The sequence below is a fragment of the Penicillium oxalicum genome, chromosome VIII, assembly GCF_001723175.1.
Source record: "Penicillium oxalicum strain HP7-1 chromosome VIII, whole genome shotgun sequence".
NCBI classification, from domain to species: Eukaryota; Fungi; Ascomycota; class Eurotiomycetes; order Eurotiales; family Aspergillaceae; genus Penicillium; species Penicillium oxalicum.
Genome location: NC_064657.1, coordinates 592,457 through 618,645, shown reverse-complemented (window position 1 = coordinate 618,645; position 26,189 = coordinate 592,457). Strand labels below are relative to the sequence as shown.

The window sequence follows — 26,189 nt, the reverse complement described above, 5'->3', positions numbered from 1 at the left end:
GATGTCGTTTTCTCCGTCTTTCTCTTTCTCTTTCCTTTTTTTTTGAATTGGGTTAGCCTGGTGTGGTCTGAAAGTATTTATCGGTCAGAAAACTCATTGTGTTTGCAGAAACGATGTCGGCACCTGTTGCCAGGCTCTGAGCCGGAGTCGGAGGAGCCATCTCGGAAGAGGACCCGGGTTCAAGAGTCGAATGTGTCGAATCGTCAGGCTTGGATTCGACATGGTGAAGATGGTCACCAGCGAGAGGTCTGATGGCTTTCGGTTGATCTCGGACTCGGTCCCCGATAGTCCTACGGCGAGGAGGACTACTTCTACAGAGCCTGTTCTCGGCGCAGCATCAGCAGCGCAAACGGAGCGGTTCGTGGGTGATCTCAATCCCGAAGCAGTCATTCGTGAGCGACTGCATGAATCCTCCGCGACTCCTCTACGCGATCGAATTGGTCTTTGGATTCATTCGGCGGATCGTGTAGATGCTGCGTCGAGGTCTTTTTCCTCACATGAAAAGACAATCTCCAACAGTCACTACCATGGCCAACATCATCACCGCCGCCGCCCATCTGAAGCTCCCGATGAAGCCTTTTCTTCCGCTCACAGTATCGCTGAAAGACGGCTTTTCCAGCAGTATGAATCAGCCATGCAAGCCTGCAATCGTCTTCCTTGGTCCACAGTCGAGCCACTGACGACACTGTATTTTGCCAAAATCAATCCCATCATTCCGCTACTTGATCCATCCACGAGACCGGCGCAGGCTCTTGATACCACTGTGACTCCCGCGGCCGCTGCCAACCCACAACGACGCTTCTCCCCACTCCTTGAACGAGCCATCTGTCTCGTTGCGGCCAAAGACCCTGCGGTCAAACCTCATCTTCATCTCACAAATCCTTCCAACACCAACACCACCGGCAGCCGCAGCCGCAGTCGTAACCCCCTTCCCTCACGATCTTTCTGCACCGAAATCTACCACGGCCTCGTATCCGCCATGCATGCCGGTCTCGAGCCCGACCGGTACACGCGCATCCGCATCCTTGCCCTCCTGTCCCTGCATTGCGAAGGGTATGAAGGCGCTGAAGCCGCATCCCTGCATCTCTGCGAAGCGATCCACCAGGCTCAAACCGTAGGGTTACACCTGGCACGGCCAGGGACCAGCCGAGATCCGCATGATGCCTTGTCGTTGCTGTTCTGGGGACTGTGGACCCTGGATAAGATGCATGCCTGTTTGGGAGGAAGGCCGATCATTCTGGCGGATCGGGATATTGGACTGGAGCGGCCGTGGGGGCACGAGAGATCGAAGATGGGGAATGTGATGGACGTGGGGATGGAAAATGGGATGAATGAAGGGCAAACAGGTCCGACGCGACCTCGAACTCTATCATCAAAGTCCAACCCCGATCACGGCCATCTTGAGCCGTTTCGTGTGTGGTTTCGCATCTCCGAGGTTCTCGCCACGGTGATCAGATTCTATCGACCCTCGGCGGAGGGTACGAGTGGATGGGAAGATGGCTTCCCTGCGTTTGAGGATCTCGTCGGCGAGACGGTTCCAGGGCGCGATCTAAATTATTCTACTCTCTGTCAGTCTCGAAACCTTATTCCCTTTTTGCAGCGATTCCCCCGGTTGAGTTGACCTCGTTTCTGTCCTTTTTCTCTCCTCCCCCTTGCGTCTGGCCCCGCTTACCCCACCCCGTCGTGGTCGTGAAATACATCATCCTACTTCCCCAAGACTCCATTTTAACCCTCCGTTCCCTCTTCTTCGAGAGAAATTCAGGTCTCCTCGAACTCTACTATCACTCCGTCGCCATTCTCTCCCGGCGCTACTCCCCTCGGGAACCTCTCGACCACACCAAACACTCTTCTCTCCGACAGGGTCTTTCCGCTCTACGTATTCATTCCCTCCTCCTCACCTCGGAATCCGCCCATGATGACGTACATCAAGATACCCAACGTGATGGTCCGCTTTTTCTTCCACTCACCCGCACCGTCTCCCTGCCTGCCCTCCCCATCATCCCCTACGCCCTCTCTCTCGCCCTGGGAGTCTCATACCGAGAAATGCGCTCGAGCAGACTCATCACGCATCTGGACCGAGCCAAAGCGAGTCTCGCCGCAAGTTGTGCTCTGCTGGAGAGTCTGAGTGCAGAGTGGTATGCGGCCGAGGCGATGGCGAGGCTGGGCCGGAAGGCGTTGATGCAGATTGAGATGGGGGGAGATGGGGATCAGGATGAGGATCGTGGTAGTGGTAGCCTCTCTATTGGAAGTGAAACGCTATCTCGACCAGTCGACGGGGACAATCTTGTGGGCGAGAGGCATGACGATTGCAGATTCAAGTCTCCCAGCGTTGGGACTGACTCTCATGGGACGTACAAGACTGGGTATCCGCCAAATGTGAGAGATGCTCTGGTACCGGCGCCAGCATCGGCGTCTGTTGCTACTATTACTACTACTGCTGCTGCTGCTGCTGCTACTCGGACCGCCACTTGGACGAGCACCGTTTTTCTCCGGTAGCTCATCGGGACGGGGACGGCGACGAAGATCACCAGCACCACTTGACGGATATCGATCTTCTCTTTGGCGAGTTTTTGGATCTCTCGCTGCCGACGAATTTCTGGGACCCTCTGTTTGCCGAAGGGGAGCTGGGATTGGGAGAGTGAGGTATATATGCATGGATAGATGTATATTGTCGTGTGTGTGTGTGTTTAATTTTTGCCGTTGCTCTTTTTGACCTCTGTCCTTTCTTTTGGGTGGCGATGGATTGTGGATGTTGAGGTGCGAGTGGAATCGTGATGTACCGGTGTACACGGGCTGGTGGACCAATCTGGAGGGGGGGGGTATATTTTCTTTATGACTGAATGACTGAATGACCGAATGATTGAATACAATTCAGACTCGTGAATGATATTAAAGTGATGGTCAGAGAGAGAGAGAGAGAGAGAGAGAGAGAGAGAGAGAGAGAGAGAGAGAGAGAGAGAGAGAGAGAGAGTGAGTGAATATTCGAGACAATCAACGATCCGGGTCTAGACCTGACCAAGCATTGATCTGGACTGACTCGAGTGGACCTCGATGAGAGATCGCCCCGAGAACTCAGGAGTATGTCCTAGCACTATTTACCGTCCTCACAATAGCACATTAGTACACTATTACCTTAGTAAATGAACACTGTCCTCGCCAGGCAATCTCGAGTATCCACCCACTAGTACATGATTCCCTTCCCGACATCCCTTTTCTCTTCCCGCCATCACACCCCAAAGGGTTGATCCCTCGATCCTCGATCTGATGGTTGATTTGTCTCCAGCCACTCAACCTCTCTCTCTCTCTCTCTTTCATCCCCCCTTGCAGACCACGCAGATTCCAGCAGCGGAACTACAGTCATGAACCATTTTCCCACCACGGTCTTTTTCTTTTTCTTTCTCTTTTTGGTATACCCTCCCCACAAGCTGTACGGTGATGTCAATGGGATCGATTCGGTCTTCATATTGTGTGGGGCAAGGAGGCTTTGCATGTCTACCAGACCGTTGTCAAGGGTGACATCTGGACGATCGATCTCGCGTGGGAAACCCTTTCCTCACCTACCTGAGCCATGCCGCCAAATTGAAGGTCTGTGAATGGGCTTGGCTCTTGCTTGACTGCTTTGATGCTGACTACTTTGTTCTCCCTAGTATCTCGGCTACATCCGCCTTGGACGAGGGTTGAGTGCTGTTCTTATGTTCTATGCCTGTAATAATCTCACCTCGCTCCATAGAGCTCTAGACGTCTATGATACTACGTAGTAGTATTCTTGGTGATTCCCTCTTTGCACTTTGACGGTACTCCGTACTAAGCTATACCGTCCTGCTCCATGTCAAGAATGTCCAGACTCCAGAGTACTGCAATCGAGTCTGTTTGACGTGTTTTGACGGTCTTCTTGTTACCAGGTACGGTATCGTGGTAACGGGTACCTGACTGGACTGGGCTGGCGATTTTTTTAATTTCCCGAGACTCCACTTTTTTCCCCCCAGAGGGAATCGAGACGCGCAAGAGACACCCAAAGGCCTTGAGATTCGTTCTGGATTTCGAATGATTGACACTCCGCTTCGAATCTTCTCTGACAATTTCATCGGATCCACCGTCTCCCACTGGGGGGGGGGGGCCACCGACGGTGCTGAGACACAAAGTGATCTCCAATCTTACCTCCCGTCCCGTGAGTCCAACATTAAACGACGGACCACCGTCAAGCCTCCTCTCCTGCCCTCTCTCAAGGGAGATTCTCTCCATCTGCTCACTGCCCCCAAAAGGGCTGGACGTCCGAAAGGGTGGGATGTCGCCTCGTCCAGCCATCATATCAACCATCATCAGCACATCTGGTTCTGGGCCCAGTACACTGCCACGCGCTCGGTGGTCCTTGTTCCAGCCATTCGGGCGTCCTGATCGGGAATGACTCAACGGGCCTCTCACACACGTTTCAACCCATTCTGAGCATCTCATTTGAGTTGTCGGGCTCCACGTCTGCCGCCCTGCATTGACACTCTACATCATTGCGTGGACTATCTATACCCACTTGGCCCCCGCTTGGTTCAAACATCCTCACTCTCTCACTTGTCCTCTCTCTCTCTCTCTCTCTCTCTCACACACACACACACACTCTCTCTCTCTCTCCTTGTATCGGCGTCGCCCTCGCTGAGAGTTGGGCTCTTCTCTCCCATTCTCTCACTCTTCCAATTGGACTCTTGTACCCCTCGGGCCGTCATCATAGACTAATTATTACCCATCATGGGCGGTTGGAGTCCTCACGGCAACTAGACGGTGGTCGGCGACGATACGAAACACGGCTCGCTGGCCCAACCCCAACCCCCCTCTCCAAAGAACAAAAGAAGCAAATCGCCATCATCTCTCGCAAGCAACCGATAGAAGATTATATTCCATCCCCACAAAGGTCCATGGCGACGGGCGTCAGGGTCCCGGCGACCCCTCCGCCAAGTCACCCCATTCCGCAGCTGCAAGGCCCATTCGAAGAGTCCATCGCCGAGGTGAGCCCCGACGTCGCCGCACAGTGGATTGTACAGGTGGATGCGCAAACCCGCCGGCGGGATCTGCTCGAAAATGATGAATATGAACGACTCTGTGGAAGGAAATGGCGCCAACGAGCCTCGGAAAAGTGAGCCCCACCAGCATCTCCTGCCCACCGGTGTCTCCGGCATCCATCACCCATATTCTCAACCTCAACCCCGGGCCGTGGGGGGGGCTTTGTGAAGCTTGCAGACTAATCGTGCTCCCGGCCACAGGTACCATCCCCTCTGGAAGCTGGTCTCCCAGATGGTCTTTGGCGTACATTTACTGGCCAGACAACAAGCCAAGTCTCCCGTCACGGTCATGCGCATTCTCCAGGGGCACGTGGACGAGATGGATGGTTTCCTCCAACGGACGACCGAGGACTTTTTGATCATCCACCTGGACGTGCGCACGCGGATTCAGTACCTGAGTCTGCCACTCGGCAATCTGGCCGTCTTCGATGAAATGCTGGATGACCGACACTTTCGACTCGCACTGATCTCCTACAATGACCAGATTGAACACGCCGTCGAGCGATTCACCCTGGCCATCATCGATGCGCTCAAGGACCTGCACAAGGGGAAAGAAGCGGTGGCGATCTTCTCACATTATCTCCAAGAGATCACCAATGACGGCTGTTTTGAAGCGGACAATCTGCGGACCTTCGCTCGCACCATGCTGGAAAACATGGACGGCTGGATTGGGACCCTTGCCAAGCTTCATCGACAGGGACAGGCCCTGCAGCAGGCTCTCGGTCAGCTTGCCTTTACGATTATGGAAATGCAACGCCGGGTGGGAGTGGCCAGCCGAAAGGAGTTGGTAAGTAGTCGTCTTGCGTCAAAAAGAGGGGGATCCTCCTCCAAAGGAAGAGAAGAGGAAAACGCTTCGGCCCTTCGTGGAAAGCCAAACTCAACGTGCATGCGCTGACTGGGTGTCATCGTGCAGCGCTCAAGGATCAATGCCAACGGGAGCATGTCTACGCGATCCAAGTCTGTTCGTCGAAAACTCTTCTCCAGAGGCTCCGGGCCGGGCACTCCTGGACGAAAATCATCCGACAAGCCGCTCCCGGTTGACCCGCTCACAGAGCTGGATGCTCGACCGGCCTCGAGGTGGGATGATCGATTCAGCGTCCATCCCGGCCAGATCAACTCCCCCGGGTCCTACCCATCCCGAGCACACAGCACGACCCCCCAGGTTCTCAATCGCGCCAGGTCGTGCACTGCCTTGGCTGGCGATGTCAGCAGTAGCACGGGTGGACCACGTCCACCGTCGCGGTCCGCCTCGCGACTGTCCAGAGCATTTTCCTTTTCTCGGCCATTTCTCTCCAAGCGAACTTTCGACGACCCACCCTCCAATGTCGCTGCGAATACGAGCACCAACGCCACCATCAACCTGGACCACCGACCCTCGACCGCACCCGGTCTCCAGACAATTCATCAACCACCAAGCACCTCTTTTGACCGGCCAAAATCACGATGGATGCCCAGTCGACCACGCACCCAGCAATCCATTCGTCCCGCGCGGTCAGCATCTGTCGCTGCGACATCGGCACCGGCGATGGCATCACCGTCGCCACTGCGCCAGCAACAAACCGCCGGCCACGCACAACCCCCTTTACAAGAGCCCCTTCGCCACGACGGGGAACCTGTGGCCAATGTCGAAAACATGAAAGACCAAATCTCCCACTTTCTCAAAACGGACCGTGTCGTTGAAGCCTGGGACAATATCGCCAAGACGGCAAATTGCTGTGGAGCATCCCTGGCAAAGACCAAGCAATGGCCCAGTAGCGTCTTTCGGGCCAAGTCGCCTTCAGCCTCCGAGGCCCGGGCACCGGGTCAGAGGCCACAGACCGCACAGACAGATGTCACCACCAACGCGAGCGCGAGCGCGCCCGCGACGACCAAACCCTGCAAAACCAAGCATCGATCCAGTTCCCTTTCCGGGTTCAGATCGAGATCGAGGTCCAAATCTAGACCCGCAGCGACGACCGCCCCAGCACCAACGACGACGACCACCACCACGAACACGCCAAGAAAGACAGAAACAACTCCGGCGGCAGCAGCGGACCATGACGGATCATTATCTTGGACGCAACTACCCGAGCCGCAACTCAACACCTTTTCGTTCAAGCGGAGACCCTCGGCGTCGCCACGGATTCACGTCTTGTCCATTGCCATTGATGAAGAGCTAGAGAAGAGTTTTTCGGAGAATAGTCAGACGCCAAATCTGAGTCAGACACACCGTCCGGGTCATCGTCGTGGGCTGGGTCGTGCTCGCACGCGGCATCAGGGAAGTATGAGTCGGAGCACGAGTCTCAGTGTCAATCTCAGCGTCAGCACGAGTACAGGGTCGAGCGTGAGCGGGAGCGTGAGTGCCAGCGCCAGCATGAGCATGGAGCGGGCAAGTGACGCGGGATCTCACGCCGAGACGGGATCGAGCATTACCGCATTGCCCGCGGTGCCCGCACCGAGACTCAGGACGCCTGTAAGTGCACCTCCAGCTTCGGCCGGGGGATGGAGTGTCTTTCCGGCTGTGAGTGGATAAGAGGGAGGATCTGGTACATGATGATCCAAAGGATGATGAGGTTTATGGGGAAGCAGACTTGAGAATTCACGGTTGTATCTCTTCTGAACCTTTTGGAGAGATGTATCCATCTCGTCTCGATCACGCTTCATTTTTGAGAAACACCTCGCCGGCATTGTTCGGGATCAGATCGGGTACTCCTTTTTGTGTTTAGTTATGTATATATGTCAAAGACAGGGGATTATTAGTAGTTCCAGCTATACACATGGAACCTGTATCATTATAGAGATTCTGAACTCTGTACCTATTCATTCCGTGCGCGCTCGTAGAAAAAAAAAACGAAGCTCCAAGACGTATCATTTCCCCCTATTGAACCATTCAGGCTGTCATATCAAAATGAGGGGGTATATCCCGTCATCTCTCGGGCAAGAGCGCTCCTGAACCATCAGAAATTATCCCGACTATCTCTATCTACCTTTTGAAAAGGCTTTTCAGCAGACCCGAGCAATTCCAACACTGCCGAGCAGCCCACGAGAGCAATGACCAAAAAAAACGACTCGACCTTTGAGTTCATAGCATCTTCGCCACTTGGTTTTATTTCGCTCTCTTTCGCCAAACTAGGATGTCAACTGCGGACCATCACTTGCGAGAAAACAACCGCCAGTATCATGTCACTCAAATAGATCAACCTCTTCATTAATGATTGTTCTACATTGTAACTACTAGCTTACGAGATGATGAATAGACAACATGCAAGTGATTACTGTTCTCTCTCTCATACACACTCACTCTCTCTCATACCACAAGATTCGGGATCTGCAATCCAACAACAAGACTGATAAGTAAAGTATTGAATCTCTCCGTCATTCTTTCCCCAAGCACCGAACAACTAAATATCACTGTCATAGTCAGAGTCAGCCTATTCCCAGGCAACCTCAAGATCTGGGTCATCGCTTTCAATCAATGTTTCCCCCTAAGCAATAGAATCAGCAGGATTGAGAAAAGAATCCTATCATCACGTGTCAAATACCCGTAGGCCAGGTGGTCCCAGTACACTACCTATTTATAGGTATATCTCATGATGAACAAGGACCGATGGGTCAAGAACGTAAGACGCGGTAGAAGGATCCTAGAATAATTTTTATTGTAGGGTGACTTTGAAAAAAAAAGAAATTCAGTGTCTGTGACTTTCAGAATGTATCCCTCCAACCAGATTGGCAACCAACACGTATAGATTTATCAAAGTAGACGCCTAAGATTTACCAAAGCAGATGTGATCAAGTTACTTCAAAGAGTCATAGAAGGGCGAACCAGAGGTAAAAATAGTCAATATAGAACATAATATTTGGGACTGTGGATGCTGGGTATCTATCTCCCTTACGCTCTTTTGTGCAGGTGCAATGAACTAGTCAATCAGCGTTGGCCGACGATGTATGTTCAACGCCGAGTAATTATATTAGTATCTCTCAACCTGGCTGGTAATGCATTTCAGCACAAACTTTTCTATGTATGTACTGCATGTACTAGTCGTGTCAACGCCCGAGATGAAATCACACCTAGAGCAGGGTTTTTATTTTACTTTTTTTGCGTGCACGAGCATCGCCACCAACTATCCATGAGAACATTGTCAGCCACAAACACAACGCCAAGAATAATATGACTTGGCATATCACCAATTGTATTGATCATTTGAAGTTGGAGAAGAAATGAAGAAAGTTACAAAGGATAAATCAGCTGTCACGACTGCTAATATGGGTCGTTTTAGTATGAAGATCGCAGAATCCGCCTGACATCAAACGGGGCGAGGGGACTGGTCTCAGAATAAGCGCCAAGTCCAAGAGAAGGGCAGTGCAAATGAAGACCCGGACTGTACCCTCGTGAGACTTGCTATCGTTACTGGACATGGTGTTTTGCTGTGATCATGGGAAGTCCGAGGGTATGGGGGCCCTGGAGGCCTGAACTTTGTTCGTCGCCACCCCTTCGTTTTCATACCGCACAGGCTTCAGTTTGATACTGAGCCTTGCAAAAATAAACTGCTCGTCTATGAATCGGACACTCAGTCAGACCATTGCGGTTGAACATCTATATAAAGGCCGGTGCGATCTTATTTTCGACAGGACTATCATCAGTGAATTAAAAAACACAAACCCAAAAGCTATCTCCTCTACCCTTCTCTTCCTGACCCGACCCGACTTGGGAAAATCAAAAGAAGAAAAGCCTACCACAGCTGTTTGATTGAGATATCTCTATCACATTTTACCTCCATTCACTATGCGTTCCATCCTCATCAGTCTCATTGCAGCCTTGACGGCTCCTCTCGTGACTGCTGTCCCACATCCTGACATCTCCTTTACCGCGAAAAACATCCTGACCCAAAAGGGATCCCAATCCGGATTAGTCCCACGTGATGATCTACCAAACGAGAAGAAGATCGGATACCTCATTTTCAGCCACGGCTGCTTCTCTTCCGGCAGTGGATTTCCTCACTGCGGCGACCTGATCACTATGAAATGGGGCAAAGAAGGAGAATACAAGTCTTGCAATGATCACCCTGTGGATTCGGCCTTTGAAAAATTCTGCAGCATCAAGAGTCAAGATATGGTCAAAGTGGACACTCCTATGGGTCAGGGCATCTGGCAGCGAGACGTGAAAAGTTGCGGAAAGGGAAGGGGTCGAGAGGGTCTCATCTTAACCGCCTTGGACGATTTTAGCGCAAGCGGATATGAGTGTGTGAGGGACGACCATCAGTTCTCGGAGAATTGTGGCTTTACCTGGGCCAGTCACTCGAGAATGAAGTGTACCTATAAAGGTGAACTCGAATGAGAGCGTGCACGCTTCTGGCTCTGCACCTTTGGGCTTTCTGTTGTTTTTGCTCCATTATTCATCTCGTTGGTTTTCTTTTTTCTCTCTTTTTTTTTCCAGATTATTGTACCATTGAAATCCACGAGTTCCAGCCGCAAATTTCAGAGATTGATTAAATGAAAAAAATCGACATCTCCTCTTCCTGCGATAGGATTTCAACTAAATTTTCATGCGCAGCCTACGAATGAAACAAGTCAAGGGATTCGAGGAATGATGTACGGGGCTCAAGTATAAAAAGACCTGGATCCTATATGGTTGCTCAGTCATAGTGGTCACATGTGGATAGATTGAAGGCCTTGCTAAACCTGGAACTCTGTACGTATGTTTAAAGACCAGCCTGTGGTTCCAAAACACATGTCTTATCCAAACACATAGAGTCAGCATCCTCCCTTGACACTAGCTTCGCAACCATTTACTCAGATGTCCAGGTAAGGAGCCTATTTAGATATCACGCAATGAACAGCAATCGATTGTCATTTTCGTTTCAAAAGCGCCCAGTCAGAGCATTTGATTCACCGTGTTTTCCACCGCTTCTGAAGCTTACCTACACTTGCTACGTAGGGTCCGAAACCGGGTGTGAGGTTGCTTCCAAGGCTACATGAAACAAACGTTTTCTGATAAATCTGGCAGCATATCATATAGGATGCTGACGTTGTATTTTCGAATTGTGTACATACACATGCCCATGCATACGGTTTCCCGAAAGTGACACCACTGGAGTGATTGCAGTATTCCCTCCCCCCCCCCTCACGACCAAGCCCGTCATTTCCTCACATAACCTTCAGGCCCCATAACAGCACCATGTCAGTTTTTGAAAGCGCCTAATTTTTCATCTTCATGCACTGGTATCCGTCAAGATGGTTGATCGCTCTATCTTCAAGTCTTTTCTTTCCAGGATAGTGCATGACCACCGACGCCTCCGTGGCGCTTGATAAAAAAAATCAGCTCCTATCCTTTACATATAGTCGCGAGGTGGCAAACTTACCTTCCAGCAGTGCACTCGTACCCCTTCTCTCCGATCTTGAACGAGCCCACGTTCTTCCGATATTCTTTCCTGATATTATGAGGTTTACCAATTTCCAGGCATTCTTTATAGCAGCCGCCCTCCCAGTTGTAGCCGTGGCAGATTTTGACAGTAACGCAATTTTTGGCGCGGGCTTCCAGGTCCGTAACCTCGGCTATGATTGATCAATGGAGGTTCAAACGCACTTGACTGAGAGGGAAAGGGTGTTTACCTGCGGGTGCGGCAATGGCTTGAGAGGTGACCAAGGCCATCAACACAAACACGGGGTTGAAAAATTGCATATTTGCTTGTCGAATGAAATTGACTGTTTTATTCGTTGAAGATAGATGAATTAAAAATTTCGATACTTGGCTGAGGAGTAAGTATTTATATGCTTTCCATGTGCTGTGCGTGTCGGAGCCACTCTTACGGTAAGTAGAGTTAATCTAGAGATCTTTCTTACTGCAGTTCAATGGACGCCTTAGTGTAACCTCATGCGGGTGAATACGCTCAACAATCATGCTCACGTCCAGATCTGGAGATAGGGGTCCTTCCAAGTTCCACAGAACTGCCAATAGCCAATAATCCAGAATCCACATTGTTTTTGGAAATCTCGAGCTTGATTGGAACAATTGGTGAGGTGGTATACGGAGTACATAGAAATGAGATTCTTACATCTTAGGCTGGACGCCTAACGGTCCCTTTAGCAACGCCACCGAGTTCTGCGCTAGAGGTTGCTTGATCTAGGAGCACACGTGGAGCATTGTTGCGAACCTCTCTGCGGCTATGTGATCTCCAGGGAATCCGTCTATTCCCGACGACGCGAATAGATTCTTGATAAGATAGTCAAGCACGAGGGCTCTATAAGGGAAGGAAATGACCTAATATTGATGGACGGCATGATTCACAACGGTGAAGAAGGGGGCTAATTATCTCATAAAGGGTTTCTTGGCGAAGTGGAGAGGGCTCTTGGCACCTATCATTAACGGGATCTATGCAGGGTCTTCCCAAGGTCGTAATCACGGTAGCCATACCGGGCTAACCCGCTTTCAACTTTCTGCAATTAAGCTGTCAGCGTCAGCCTCGCTTTTCATTCGGCCAATCTAAGTTGGAGTTTGGTGGTAAATGCAGATGCCAAGCCTCGGGGACCAGCGACAAGAAGGAGCCGCAACCAGAACGAGGAGAAAGGAATGGTGTGGTCGATGTAGATGAGAAGTTCTAACCAAGGTAGGCTGGGGGGCTACAAATCAAAAGCCAATTACCAAGCACCAAGAGACCGCCTTTTGGGGCAAATGGAGGCTATTCAATTAGAAGCCGCTGGGTGATGGCGAATGGTGTGTGTGTGTGTGTGTGTGGTGTGTGTGTGTGTGTGTGTGTGTGCTGAAGCGGAATTTGTTTCAAACTAGTCACTTTACAAGCTGTCTATTAAAGCTTGAAGGGAAAAAAGGAAAACAAGCAGAAAATGGCCACACCGCAACTATGTATGTCCATATCGCGTGATTCTAGCTGATCGTTGTGGGTTGTGAAATGGAAATCTCATCTTTCGACATCGGGCTGACTCGCCTACATAGGAGAGTCCGAGGTCCACCAGGCGGTGGAGTATCCAAAAGTCACCAACTCCGAGACTCCCCGCGAATGTAGTGCTACGGTGCAGAGCTTTTAGTCTGCAACAGAGGGCACAATTTACTAGTGATGCAGGGTTCTTCCTCGCCACTTTGAGTGGGGACAAATGACCTTGTCCTTTGGATGATGATCCGTAGTCACGGCTATACTGATACTCTGGTCCTTGGGAAAGAAAGTGACAAGGGAAGTATTCAAGAATAGCTCAGGGAATGAGCCTCATTGCCTCAGTGAAATCATAACAAGATTGACAACACAACAGAGATAGGTTCAGGTTTTGACAAACACTAGGTCTTTCATACATCGCTTCCATTGGCACCATGGCCGAAGCTCCGTTTGAGCATGTGGAGAAAGCTTTTAAGATTGATTTTCCAACATTTCTTTGATAGAAAAGACTGCCATCATGACAGTGGAAATGCATGCAGAATTTAATTCCCAAAGGAGACCCTCTCGGAGGCAGGAAGACCTGATCCGATCGGCGGCAGCTGGATTCTCTTTTGACAGGCTGACACCACCAGCCACGTTCGCAGGGATATTTTTGATCATCGGATAGGACATCGTCGAGACTCCTTATGGTTCAGCCGTCCCACGTGAGTCAATCAGTCCTGTTACCACAAGGCTGTTAATACAGATTCTCGCTGCATGGCTTGGTTTGTTCAGGGCAACTGGCTATACTTGGCGCATCGCTTAGCTTCTGACGGACGCAAACCTAACATTTGCAGTGCGGTTGTGTCAGAGACTGTGATATCCCACTTCGGCACTCTTAGTCAGAAGCATGATTCGAGCTCACGAGAGAAGTCTTATTGCGAGTAAACTGCGTCCACGTAATTGTGGTGGGCTGAATTTGCTGGTGTACCGGCAGTAGTAAAGGGAAAGGATAGCCAGCAAGGAAGGAATGAGTGACTTGATTATGGCGATTCACTGGCTACTGACTGGACGGATTGGACTGCAGTTGGAATCAATCCTGTGGTGCGAGGAGACGGTAATTATAACCATTCTCGAATCCATTATGTGGAAGCTGACACGCTAATGCGTCAAGGCGATCGACGTTATTGGCGACTCGTATAACAACCTCGCACAGCAAAATCGTACATGTATATATTCTCCCCGCAGACTCATCTCGGGCACTAACCTCAAATGCTATCTTGCTAATTATCAGTGGCCTGGGTGAGTGGTGAGTGTACTGCAGCCCATCCACTTCGATACATGACATCTGGCCACTAGGTAGCTGATATTTAATTAGGATACTACAATGAAGTTAAACAATATGTAGAGCTCTTGTGTATTTCATGAAACATACCTACTGATTTGAATTCGATGTGAGGGATATGAATTACCTCAACTACTGGGCTTGCACATACGACCATAGGGTGTGGAGAACAGGGCTTCCCGTCCGCTCAGCCGTACTTAAGCCACACGCCGGCCAGTTAGTAGTATGGTGGGTGACCACATGCGAATCCTGGCTGTTGTATGTTTTTGAATTTTCTGTTTTTGTTCTCTCTTAATGACTAGACGAGAATAAGCAGGATTCTCAAGAGCTTAGTAATATGTCACTACAACAGAATAATAAGTACATCCTTAAAAAGGAGACTGAATAAGATAATCTAGACAACCTGCCTAGTCAAGCTCTGGTATAGAAGATATAATCCAATACTATTGTTTTTCAACCACATACGACCACAGGGTGTGGAAAATAGGGCTTCCCGTCCGCTCAGCCGTACTCAAGCCACACGCCGGTCAGTTAGTAGTATGGTGGGTGACCACATGCGAATCCTGACTGTTGTATGTTTTTTTTCCTTTGACTTTTTGTATTTCTTTGATCGAGCTTCCATCTTCTCAGAATACATTACTATTGACTCGGCTCAAAATGTATGATTAGTGATGCCAATCGACCCGACTGCTTTTTGCCCTTTTTCTGGCACCAACGCACTCCCTTGGGGGTTATGGTAGTGCCCCAGGAAATACTGAGAGTTTTTTGTTGGGTATATAACTTGTATTTTGATCAATAATTTCCATTTTAAGGACGCCCGAACGGCACAGACGTGATTCTCTTTCCCACAACTGTTTGAGCTGCTTCACTCACTTGCGCAAGTTAGCCTTGCGCATCACATCACCGCGGCGGCCTTGTAGCCAACTCCGAGTGGATAGCATCATGGCATCTTAATTAAATTAGCAGCCATTATTGAACTTCAAAACATATTAGGCCTTTGTGGTGCATTGCAGATTCTATTCATCGTCGATCTTAGCTCTGAATAATCCTTGAAACAAAAATTTACACTCGATCCTCGACCGTCAATTACTTAATAATGGGTGCTGTGGTAGTCTTTTTGAGGCTGAAGCCAAGTCATGTCCAAATGGGACACCCAGTCGAAATCGGAATTATGTGATTGGCTCATTGTTCGAATTCTCCAAAAGGCTCCATGGATTTTGCTGCTAGGCCGAAGAGGCTCAAAAACGACCTAAAGAGATCTTGATACGGACTATACTCGATGGGGAAATTTCTGCATATTCGTGCCGAGGATCACCGAGAGGATTTAGTCGAATTGATATCAATAATGTGACACAGTTCGCAACCAATCAAAAAGCCTCCTTGATCGGCTCTAATTAGTGTCGCAGCCACGTGGATCATCTCCATGACTACCTGGAGATCTCGATGATAAGATCCACTGGCCGCGATCCACCAACCACAGTGTCTAACTGTTCAGCCTATCCATAAGAGGAGATAACAAGAACGAGTACGAGACTTTTTCTGTGGTGTAATGCGCCACGTTCAAGACAAAGGATCCATTTAAGAAGCACGGTGCTGGTATCAGAACTTGCTGAGGTTCTTGTCAACCTCTTGTCTCCTGCTCACCTCACAACCGCTTGCTTAGTACGAAAAGAAATCAAAATCCTACTTTTAAAGGGTGGTTGCGCTCGATAAAGGCATGGTAAAAATGCCCCACGACGAGGAGGCTCACGTGCCGCCCCAATATCAGGCCCCTATGATGCAAAGTTTTCCTGCTGAGAGACCTAGAGATCAAGTGTAAGTCACTCTTGAGCTGAAAGCATTACCGCATTCTTCACCGCTGAGACCATGACTTCAGGAACTGTTGCAATATTCTGCTTGCTTTTTTTCTACCGCCACTTGCTGTCTTGTTCAGGAGTGGTTGTGGTGCAAGTGTCTTGATCAACATTTGTCTACTTTGTCTAGGATGGATCCCTGGGGTGATACATGCGTAGTAAGCTGAGATCCTTGGAATTCAATCCAAAACCACGCAGTGATGATAGCAAACTCACCACGTCCCTAGTTATGTATTACTTCGTGGGTGAAACCCAACATATCCTCAAAACTTCTTTTTGACAAGCACATGATGGAGGACTCGGAAGTACGGCACACAAGTCTTCCATGTTGAGGAATGGACAGCTATACACCTCAATCCGTACACAAGTACCTGAAACAATAATACCAATAGACAAAGAAGCTGGCAGCCAACCAAAAAAATGAAATACCGAGACACAATCAGTATCTGCGGCCGCAATCGAAAGGGCAAAGATCACCAGATTAGAGACTCCAAGTTAGAAATTCCAGATCTCATCTATGTAAGGGTCATAACTGTCGGGTTAATTGATCATCCTTGGGAATTAGAGTAATTCGGCATTTGGAGCCTCTCTCCACCTGGAAACTCACCACTACTGGAATCGGTCCGATGCTGATGAAGCGGCCAACCATGACGGGTTGACATACACCCAGAACTCATTCTCAGGCCACAAGACCCCGAAGGTGGGGTTCAGCAGGGCTCCGACTAATGGCTGTTTTATTTGAATCGGACATGATTCTCTCCCAGTCAGGTATGCCAAATTCTGGAGGATACCGGTCAGACGAGCCCAGAATTCTCGGAAGAGGGCGAGCCAAGGATGAAGCGAGCACCAGAATGGCGCTTCAATCTGGGAAGCTGGTCTGTTGATTCGATCAAGGTCTTCTCAGCTCCTTGCCAAGCAGCAAAAATGTCGTCTTCGGAGGTTTTTTGATACTTAGATTAGGTATGAGATGTCTTACAAAATGAATAATAAATACAGATAATTTTGGAAATCTACACCTCTTTAATTACAAAGACAATGTGGGTGCAACTGACTTGTTCAAATCAAAAGCTGGAAGGGGGGACAAATAAAATGCACTACTGAAACTGAAGCATGGAATAGACTTGATACAAGTATTGACTCGGTCGAGAAGAGATCGATCGGTAGATGGGGGGGCTCGTTGAACCTATCATGTGCCGAAAATATGAATGCGCCGCAAATTTTAAGGTAGGAAAAATCAAAAGGTGATGATTTGAGTCGTCAACTTTTGACGGTCATTCAGGAAAAATTGTGTACAACTATACATGCCTAATAAGATATGGGCTTGAGATTATAGCAAGCTATTATGCCATATGAAGCACATACGACCACAGGGTGTGGAAAACAGGGCTTCCCGTCCGCTCAGCCGTACTTAAGCCACACGCCGGCCAGTTAGTAGTATGGTGGGTGACCACATGCGAATCCTGGCTGTTGTATGTTTTTACACAATTTCTTTTTACCTCTTTAGTAAACCAGAGGAGAACTTGATTCTGATAAGCTCAGACAAATAGTATTATAATAAATCAACTCCGGTATTATCTCTAATCTGTATAATAGGGAGTAGGTGACATAATCAAAGTGGCTAAGCTCAGTCAGACTGGAGGAAAGGAATACAATCTTCTACAATCAGTTGCCAAGTATGTATGTGCACAGGGCGTAAAATAGGGCTCCCCGTCCGTCTAGCTGTTCTCAAGCCTATTACAGTACGCAGTGAATTTTCAATGCGCCCTGGGCTCTAGAACGGCGTCGAATTTTATGTTAGAGCGAGTATGAGATGATATTGGTGAGAAGATTCTTCCTTGCTCCTTTCTAAAATCCACTCTCATCCCGTTCTCATCTATCTAGGTCTTCTCGCCTGATCTGATGCCATAAACATGAGCCGAGGGCGCTGTTACAATATTCTATTCTGTTTCCATTTCTACCTAGGTAACTTGCTGTTCGAATAAGGGGCTGAGGCAATACTTGAATTCAATCTAATCAGGCCACAAAATGTGTACAATAAGCTTGAAGAACAGAAGTTCTCCATGCGGTTCATCCCCGTCAACATGTCAACGTCTCGTGGTACATATGATGAGTACCAGGCATTAGTCCTATCATCTGTCGACTCAAAATAACTGTAGACTTTGGAACGGAAAATCAATGTGATCTAGTAAACGAAAACGCAAGAATATCAACAAAAATTGAATATCACAGGAAAAAAATCTTTTTTTTGAAAAGAAACATGTCAAACAATTGTCATCACCCGACTTCGAGAGTGCGACATCATCTTCTCCAGAATATCCAAGAATGACCCCATGAGTCCATCCAACTGATCGTCGCTGTAAAGTTTCGGGTCATACTTGAACTTCAAGGTGTACCCGGTCGGCGTCTTGGAGACCTCCAGATGAAGTGCGTAGTCAATAGGCATGCGCACCTTGCTGAGCGCCATCACCATCCAGCGCATATGTTTTTCGACAACATTGGCGGTAGGAGGGGCTTGGTCAAATGGCTGGAATAGGAACAACGCGCGCGAGGCGGAAGTATCCCGATCCTGGTTCATGGAACCATAGATGTCATTGAGACTGACGTTGCCATTCTCGGTTGTGATCCAGAAGAGCGACTGGGTGTCCTTCAGGAGTTCTTTGATTGTGGTTTCTTCAGTAAAGGCACTTCGGAAAGGGAGGAAGTTGGCACAAGTGCCCGCGATGGTCTGGGCTTCCTCCATGTCGACATTGCGGCCAGTGATCAGGTTGTCATAAGTGACATCAGTGCGCCCACTGAGGCGACAGAGGAGGAGACTGAAGGCTGTCTGGAAGACGATGGGAACGGTGATACCGCAGTGCGCTGCGAAGGAATCCACCTTTCGGTCTGTGGTGGCGATTCTCATTGCCGAACTGATAGGATGCTTGGCTTCAGGGAACGGGGACAGATTATCCTGTAACAGGTCTTTCCAGAAGACGAGAGACTTCTCTCGGTCAGTTGAATCCATGTAGGATACGTAGTCACGGAAAGACACTGTCTCTGGAACAGACTGCTTCTTGAAGAGAGCCTTGAATTCGTCATCGAAGATGCGAAGCAGGGTTCCGTCATACATGGCGTGGTGTATCTTGAGCAGCAGGTCGCGCTGTCCATCTGGTAGAACAAACAGACGGTAACGGATGAAAGGCATCCCAATCTCAAACGGCTTGTCCCAGGTCTGGTTGATCTTCTCCTCTTTGTCACTTTCCGACTCGCAAGGAATGATCTGCAGATCCAGAACGGGCTTGGACAACACCACCTGGAGCCACGTTCCGTCCGCCTCCAACCACATGGAGCGTAGAATCTCATTTCTTGCGGTAAGCTCGGTGGTAATCTCGATCCAGCGGTCGAAGTCGATCACACTGGGCAGAGGTCGAACGGTCTGGCACTGCCAGAACTGCTCCGCCTTAGCGCCACGAACGAGGAAATCTTCAACTCCCGGGGGGGCCCGGTAGATGGTCTCGATATCTGTCTGGCGAACTCCCGCCGCAGCAATAGTGGCGTAAGTCTCATCGGATGCCGTAAAAGAGACATGTTCAATCTTGGTCGAATCCTTTTTGACAGGCCTCATACGACGGGCCATATCCGAGAGCAGTGGAAAGGCAAGCACGTCACTGACCGCGAGGACATACCCTGCACCCTTGCACTTGCTAACCAGGTTAATTGCTGAGATGGAGTCTCCACCATGGGCAAAGAAAGGGCTGGTACTGCTGATTTCGCTGGCATCTTTGTGAAACAGACCTGCCCAGAGACCCTGTAGAAGAATCTCCTCCGTACTGACTGGCGCGACAAACTCGGCCTGGGCACCCGTGTTGGAATATTGTTGTAGCTCATCGCTACCCATGCCGTTGATCCATTCCAGGAGCTTTTTGCGGTTCGTCTTTCCAGATGGAAGTAGAGGCAGCGTTCCGACAGGAATCCAAATAGTTGGAACCATGTATGGTGGCAGGGAGGTCAAGCTGATGCTCACAGTTGTCAGCGTCTCAAGGTATTCTTCGGCGGGAAGGATACCATTGGGATTCCGAGAATCGACCACGCAGAAGGCTGCCAGTTGCATCTTCTTTTGAATTTCCACAACGCTGACGATTGCGTGTTGGACCTGGTTCGTCTTCAGGATGGCGCTCTCAATCTCACCCAGCTCAATCCGATGTCCATTGATCTTGACTTGACTATCCTTTCTGCCAAAACATTCAATGCGTTTGTTCTGGAGCCATCGTGAAAGATCTCCTGTCCGGTAAACACGGTCACCGCCGCGCAGAACGAAAGCGTTTGCTGTCGCTTCTGGCCGATTGAGATAACCTCGCGCCAACTGAGGACCACTCAGGCAAAGCTCTCCAACAGCTCCGTATGGCGCAAGTCTCAGGCTGTCCACCTCCAAGATCATGGCGGCGCAGTTTGGGAGCGGGTGTCCAATGACTCGGGCATTCCCACCGGGCTCAATATAGCCTGCGGCTGCGAGAATTGAAGCCTCAGTCGGTCCATAGCAGTTCATGACCACGCAATGTGGGGTCCAAATTTCCACGAGATCGGGGGTGACTGGCTCCCCAGCCAAGTACAGGCCTTTGACACCTGGCACCTCAGTCGGGTGAATCAACTTGGCGACAGTGGGTGTCAGGAAGAGTCGGTTCACTCCCATCGAGTTGATCACCTGTGCTAGGTCGGAGAGAAGAGATTCCATGGGAGCCATGCAGAGGGTGGCACCTATGCCGAGTGTGCAAAAGATATCACCGACAGACACGTCAAATACATAATTGGAGAATTGCAGAACGCGCCACTCAGGCTGCCAACTCTCTGCCATCGAAATACTTTCAATGCCAGCGGCAATGGATTGATGAGGAACCAAGACTCCCTTCGGAAGACCTGTCGAGCCGGATGTGTAGATGGCGTACGCCAGGTTATGAGGCTCCAGATCCACGATATCCAAATTGCTGTCAGCAAAGTCCGAGACGTGAGTGTTGTAGATGTCGACGACCTTCACGCCGGAATCGGCTTCAAAGATTTCACACAGGCTTTCTTCAGTCAGAACAATGGTGGCAGACACGTCTCTCACGATGAAGTTGTTTCGCTCGGAAGGGTTTTCGGGATCCAGTGGGACGAAACCTCCTCCTGCCTTGAGAATCGCCAGAATGATCGTGATCATCTCAACAGATTTGCCCAAACAGACTGGAACCAAAGAGTCTGCCCCAATGCCCTGCTGGACAAGATACCTCGCCCACTGGTTAGCCCGACTGTTCAACTCTCGGTAGCTGACAGGCTCATCTTTTTCAAACTCGATGGCCACACGGTCCCCAGCCTCCAACGCGGTGACTTCAAAGCGCTTGTGCAGGAACTTGGCATCAGTGACAGTCGGCAAGGTAGACATCTGCTGGAGGAACAGTGCCTCCGAGGGGGGGACAATGTCCACATCTTTGAGTGACTTTTGCCCGTTCCTGACGATGGTTTCGAGCAATAGTACGACTTCCTCCATGATGAACTTGGTCCTGACAGACTCCATATATCCGGACAGACGAATTTCAAACTCTCCACTCATCGTCTCTTCAACCTCTAGAGAGTTGAAACCGGTGTTCCAGATGGGTCGTTCCCCATATGGCTTCAAGGCAGTCGCATCTGGACCAATATCAGACTTGACAAGGAAGTTGACCATGGAATCAAAGAGACTAGAGTCTTGGCCAGATGCTTTTAGTACCCTGCGGAGCCCAAGCTGGGAGTAGCGGGCAACATTCCAGATTTCCTGTTGCACCAAGTCAACGACTTTCATGAGGCTCATTGTAGGTTCCAGTTGAATTCGGACAGGAACAGTCGTCATTGTCGGGCCGTTCAGATCCTGAACCCCGACAATCGGAGCATCACGTCCGGATAAAGTTACACCGAAGGTGACCTCAGAATTTCCAGTATGCTTCCACAGAATTATAGACCATACCGCGTACATGAGAGCACCCGGGGTGACTCCTGCAGATGCTGAAAACTCCCGGAGGCTCTGGCGGAAAATTCGACTCGCGGTATTGAATGGCATCTCCTCTGTGGTCAAACGTGTAGCAGAAGAATTCTGGAGGTAATGGGACCAGAACTCTGAGGCCTCTTTTTCGTTCACTCGTTGTTGATAGTGCCGGACGAACATGTTGAATGGCAGCCTGGAAGTCACCGTCTGATTGTTGTAGATGGCTGCAGCATCTTGAAAGAGAAACTTGGAGGACCAGAAATCAAACAGAACGTGGTGCATGATAATCACGAGGATCTGACCATTCAGAATTGCTGCGCGAATGAGAGGTTGCGCGATGTCCATCTCTTGCTTATGAACATGCGATACATAGGAATCGACGGAGGCCGTGTCATTGACAATGTCCCAAGATAGCGTGAACTGTCGATGGACCATCTGCAAGAAACCTGTACCACGGGCCACGAACCCAGTTCGATAGATGGCATTGTTGTTGATCACCATCTGAAAAGCTTGCTGAAGCCGAGGCACGTCGTACCCTTCAATGTCGAACGCGCGGTGATACACATATCCTCCAGCAACCTGATGCGCGGAGATGACGCTCTCCTGGAACGGTGTGGCAGGGTATACATCTTCAAATGTTGTCCGATCCACGTCCGTTTTGTCTGCCATCAAACTGAATGGTGCGGGGGAATCCTGCTCCGCAGATGCGTTTTCTTGATAAACCAAAGAGGAAGCCGCGGTGGCTAAAGAGTCCGCGCGAAGGATATCACCAAGCTCCGCAAGGTAGTTGCGGGACAATAATTCCGAAATAACCAGCAAGGCCTTGAGTGAGTCGCCTCCCAGCGCCAGGAATGACTTGTTGATTGTGACAACCTCCGAGGGGAGAGAAAGAACCTTACTCCAGACGGACTGGAGTACCTTTTCCACATCAGACAGTTCTCGCTGAACTTCCTCTGTATCCATTGAGGCACTAATCAGCTCAGATCGATCCATTGCCTGGATTTTGTTCCTCAGTTTCAGCACGTCCGTCTTTCCATTGTGATTGACCGGCAGCTTGTCGAATGACAGCCAGTATGCAGGCGTCATATAGGATGGGAGACTGGCAAGCGTTGCTGCTCGGAGGGTAGAGACCACTTGAGGCCAGGACAGCGATGTGTCACTCGGCGAAACGCAAGCAACGAGAACTTTTTCTTCCTCGACAGTGGCAGCCACTACTACCGCTGCGTGAACCAAGCTTTGCTGATGAAGGAAAGCGGAGATCTCCCCGGGCTCTACTCGCTGACCGTTGATCTTGGTTTGGAAGTCAATCCGGCCGACAATTTCAACAGTGCCGTCTTCCAGTCGAATGGCCATGTCACCGGTCCGATACAGCTTGCGCCCTGGAGTGAAAGGGCTATCGACAAAGACCTTCTCCGTTGCTTCTTTCCGATTCAAATAGCCACTCGCAATTTGGGGACCTTCGAGACACAGCTCTCCTGCAACCAGGAATGGTGTTAGGTTGCATGTATCCGGGTCCAGAATATAGGCAGATGTCGTGTCAGATGGCTGTCCAACATTTTGAGAGGACTGTTGCTCTCCTGAACACAATTGTCGACCCCAGGTGAGTTGTGTACATTCACTAAGGCCGTAGTTGTTCCTCAGCTCAACACGGTTGGCCCATCGTGCAACAACGGAAGGGTCTAGCGATTCACCCGTGAGGTTGATTCTCTGCAGCGTAGGAACCATCTCGGGATCCAAAAGCGCAATGGTTGAGGATGTTATACCAAGAGAATTGATTTCCATATCATTGATGAGGCGCATCAGAGATCTTTGAAGATTCGGTCGACTTGCCAGACAGAGACAGCCACCCTTGGCCAAAGTCGACAGAATGGTTCTCTGGGCTGCCGAGAAGATAGGATTGTAGAAAAGCAGATTGCGGTTGTTGGGCACGGTTGGAGCGCACAAAATTCCTGTGGAAGCTGCGCGGTGACTCAAGATCACACCTTTGGGGGTGCCGGTGGACCCTGAGGTATAAATGATGTATGCAGGCTGCTCAGGGTCAAGAGACAAGACCAGATTGTTTTCCGCATCTGGGGTGGAATTCTGCATGAGATCTTCAACTGAGTAAGCCGGCACATCTGCAATCCCTTCGATAGGCCCTCCATTCGTCAGACAGAAAGGTGCTTTGACATCGTTGAGAATGTATGCTTTGCGAGATGGTGGCTGGAAAGGATCGAGAATCACATAGGCACCTCCTGCCTTGAGAATAGCCAGAAGACCAACCACGAACTGAACGGATATATCCATATGAACCGGAACAATGGTTCCTGGAGACATCAGCCCAGTAAGACGATGGGCGACACGGTTTGCAGCAGCATTCAGTTGAGTAAAGCTCATGAACTCACTGAGCTCAAACTGTAGAGCAGGAGCATTTCCATCGGTAGAAGCCTGCTCCTCAATGAGGTTGTGCACCATCCGAGGAGAGACATTTCCAGAAGAGGACCTGAAGCTCAACAGAGAGCTATTTTCTTGCTCGGATGTGAGCCTCAAGCTCTGATACTGGTCATTTGGACTGGTGATGATCTGCTGGATGGCCTCCCAGAAGTGCTGCAAGATGATCGTGGCTCGGGGGGATGAGAGACTCGAGTCATGGACCAGAGTGAGTTGACGAGTTGCGAAGTTGAGTGTGGTTTCTGTGGTAATGTCGGGGTTCTCAACATTGTGCACGGGGATTTCCGATTCGCGAACGGTGAACATGGATGACAGAGATGTTTGAATGTGACCGTGCTTCCTGATGGAAGCTCCTCCCAGATAGGAATATTGAGAAACGGTTCTCTTTTCACCCTCCAGTCTATGGACGGCCTCGAGCGCGGTCTCCCTCTCCAACAGCTGAATTCGAACGGGGGCGATTACGTCCATTGGACCAACAACATACTCCGTCGGGTCGAAGCTGCAATCCCGAAGGTTGGTATAAAAGGCCACATCGTGACTCTGCAGGTGGCGAGATAGAGTGACAGCCCATCCGGCAAGGAACACCGCTTTCACGCTGACTTGATGCTCGTGTGCAAACTTCTCAACTTGGGAGAGAAGGCTCACATCGCCGTACACACTCGTTTTAACCTTTGTCTGAGCAACGAGGTTGCGCGCAAAGAGACGGCTGGCAGAATATCCTTGGAGATAACTGTCCCAGAATTTGGATGCTTCTTGGCTTCCTCGAAGGGCAATTGCTTTGGCGTATGTGGTAAATGGAATGCGTGGTGGGAATGAAAAGCCATGAAAGAAGAGTTCGAAGTCATTCCAGATGAGAAGTAGCGATTTGACATCAATCAGAGCGCGATGATAATGGATCGTCAACGTCTGGCGGCCGACACTCGCTTCATCATAGACCAAGTAGGGCAAGCTCTTGAAGCTTGGCTCCCAAGTACTGAGTACCATAGGTATCACTTGGTGCATCACTCTCTGTCGGTAGGGACCATTGCCATTCTCACTAGGGACAATGACAGTCCGAAGCAATGGGTGGTGTGCTGCAACAGCCTGCCAAGTCATTCGGAGACGATCAATGCTGAAGGCCATTTGGTCTGGAATCTCAAACGTAAACGAGGTCCATGCTGATTGAAACCCCAGAGCTGAGATAATCTCTTGCTGAATTGGTGTCAGGTCAACAAGCTCAGTCTCCGTATCTGGACTGCCAGGCCGCTTCGTTGGAATTGGTCGTGCGTCCACGCGAGGAAAGACTTGTTGGAACCTTTCTGACACAATCATCGGGGGTGCATGAAGACCCTGGAGTAATTGCGCTTGTAGAGCCATGGCTGCTTTTGTGAATGACTTGCTTGTCCAAAAAAGGGCATATAACAAGCCAGTTGGAAGGGGGTATCAAGAAGAAGGGAAGAGAGGTTGTTTTATTTTCTACTTCTGTGAGAACCCTACCATTGCTTCCTATTTATACCTTTGTGCTGGCTGTGAAGTTCTTCGCCTTCGGGATTTTTCCGCACTTCGTTCCTTTGCAGACGGGAAGCAATTCACTTGGTAGGGTCCATCTTTTCTTCTGAATAACCGAAATCGGCAAATCCGATTTCACAATACCACAAATGAAACTTTGTTTGATCAAGCTTACTCTCCTGAGTATTCTGCGATCTATACGAGTCCGGGCCT

At 49.8% G+C, this 26,189-nt stretch overlaps 7 protein-coding genes and 2 non-coding genes across 9 annotated transcripts; 4 read left to right on the top strand and 5 right to left on the bottom strand.

Annotated features, from left to right (window-relative positions):
- Positions 1-190: 190 nt before the first annotated feature.
- POX_h09555 (uncharacterized protein) lies at positions 191-2,496 on the top strand (the record flags this gene model as incomplete). The annotated part of the gene is made up of 2 exons (XM_050118307.1): positions 191-1,478; positions 1,574-2,496. The coding sequence occupies 2 exons, from the start codon at positions 191-193 to the stop codon at positions 2,494-2,496; spliced, it is 2,211 nt and encodes a 736-aa protein (XP_049965094.1).
- Positions 2,497-4,044: 1,548 nt separating this feature from the next.
- POX_h09553 (uncharacterized protein) lies at positions 4,045-4,395 on the top strand (the record flags this gene model as incomplete). The annotated part of the gene is made up of 1 exon (XM_050118306.1): positions 4,045-4,395. One exon carries the CDS (start codon positions 4,045-4,047, stop codon positions 4,393-4,395), a length of 351 nt encoding a protein of 116 aa, XP_049965093.1.
- Positions 4,396-4,904: 509 nt separating this feature from the next.
- On the top strand, positions 4,905-7,560 carry POX_h09552 (uncharacterized protein; the record flags this gene model as incomplete). The annotated part of the gene is made up of 3 exons (XM_050118305.1): positions 4,905-5,122; positions 5,250-5,835; positions 5,962-7,560. The coding sequence occupies 3 exons, from the start codon at positions 4,905-4,907 to the stop codon at positions 7,558-7,560; spliced, it is 2,403 nt and encodes an 800-aa protein (XP_049965092.1).
- A 2,250-nt stretch (positions 7,561-9,810) lies between these two features.
- On the top strand, positions 9,811-10,362 carry POX_h09551 (uncharacterized protein; the record flags this gene model as incomplete). Its single annotated transcript, XM_050118304.1, has 1 exon — positions 9,811-10,362. The coding sequence occupies one exon, from the start codon at positions 9,811-9,813 to the stop codon at positions 10,360-10,362; it is 552 nt and encodes a 183-aa protein (XP_049965091.1).
- Positions 10,363-11,222: 860 nt separating this feature from the next.
- On the bottom strand, positions 11,223-11,706 carry POX_h09550 (uncharacterized protein; the record flags this gene model as incomplete). The annotated part of the gene is made up of 3 exons (XM_050118303.1): positions 11,223-11,328; positions 11,387-11,579; positions 11,637-11,706. The coding sequence occupies 3 exons, from the start codon at positions 11,704-11,706 to the stop codon at positions 11,223-11,225; spliced, it is 369 nt and encodes a 122-aa protein (XP_049965090.1).
- Positions 11,707-13,381: 1,675 nt separating this feature from the next.
- On the bottom strand, positions 13,382-13,582 carry POX_h09549 (uncharacterized protein; the record flags this gene model as incomplete). Its single annotated transcript, XM_050118302.1, has 1 exon — positions 13,382-13,582. The coding sequence occupies one exon, from the start codon at positions 13,580-13,582 to the stop codon at positions 13,382-13,384; it is 201 nt and encodes a 66-aa protein (XP_049965089.1).
- Positions 13,583-14,381: 799 nt separating this feature from the next.
- On the bottom strand, positions 14,382-14,497 carry POX_rRNA035. The gene has a single exon (XR_007588126.1). It is a non-coding gene; the product is annotated as a 5S ribosomal RNA (ribosomal RNA).
- A 2,948-nt stretch (positions 14,498-17,445) lies between these two features.
- On the bottom strand, positions 17,446-17,561 carry POX_rRNA034. The gene has a single exon (XR_007588125.1). It is a non-coding gene; the product is annotated as a 5S ribosomal RNA (ribosomal RNA).
- A 786-nt stretch (positions 17,562-18,347) lies between these two features.
- POX_h09548 (uncharacterized protein) lies at positions 18,348-25,844 on the bottom strand (the record flags this gene model as incomplete). The annotated part of the gene is made up of 1 exon (XM_050118301.1): positions 18,348-25,844. The coding sequence occupies one exon, from the start codon at positions 25,842-25,844 to the stop codon at positions 18,348-18,350; it is 7,497 nt and encodes a 2,498-aa protein (XP_049965088.1).
- Positions 25,845-26,189: the final 345 nt, after the last annotated feature.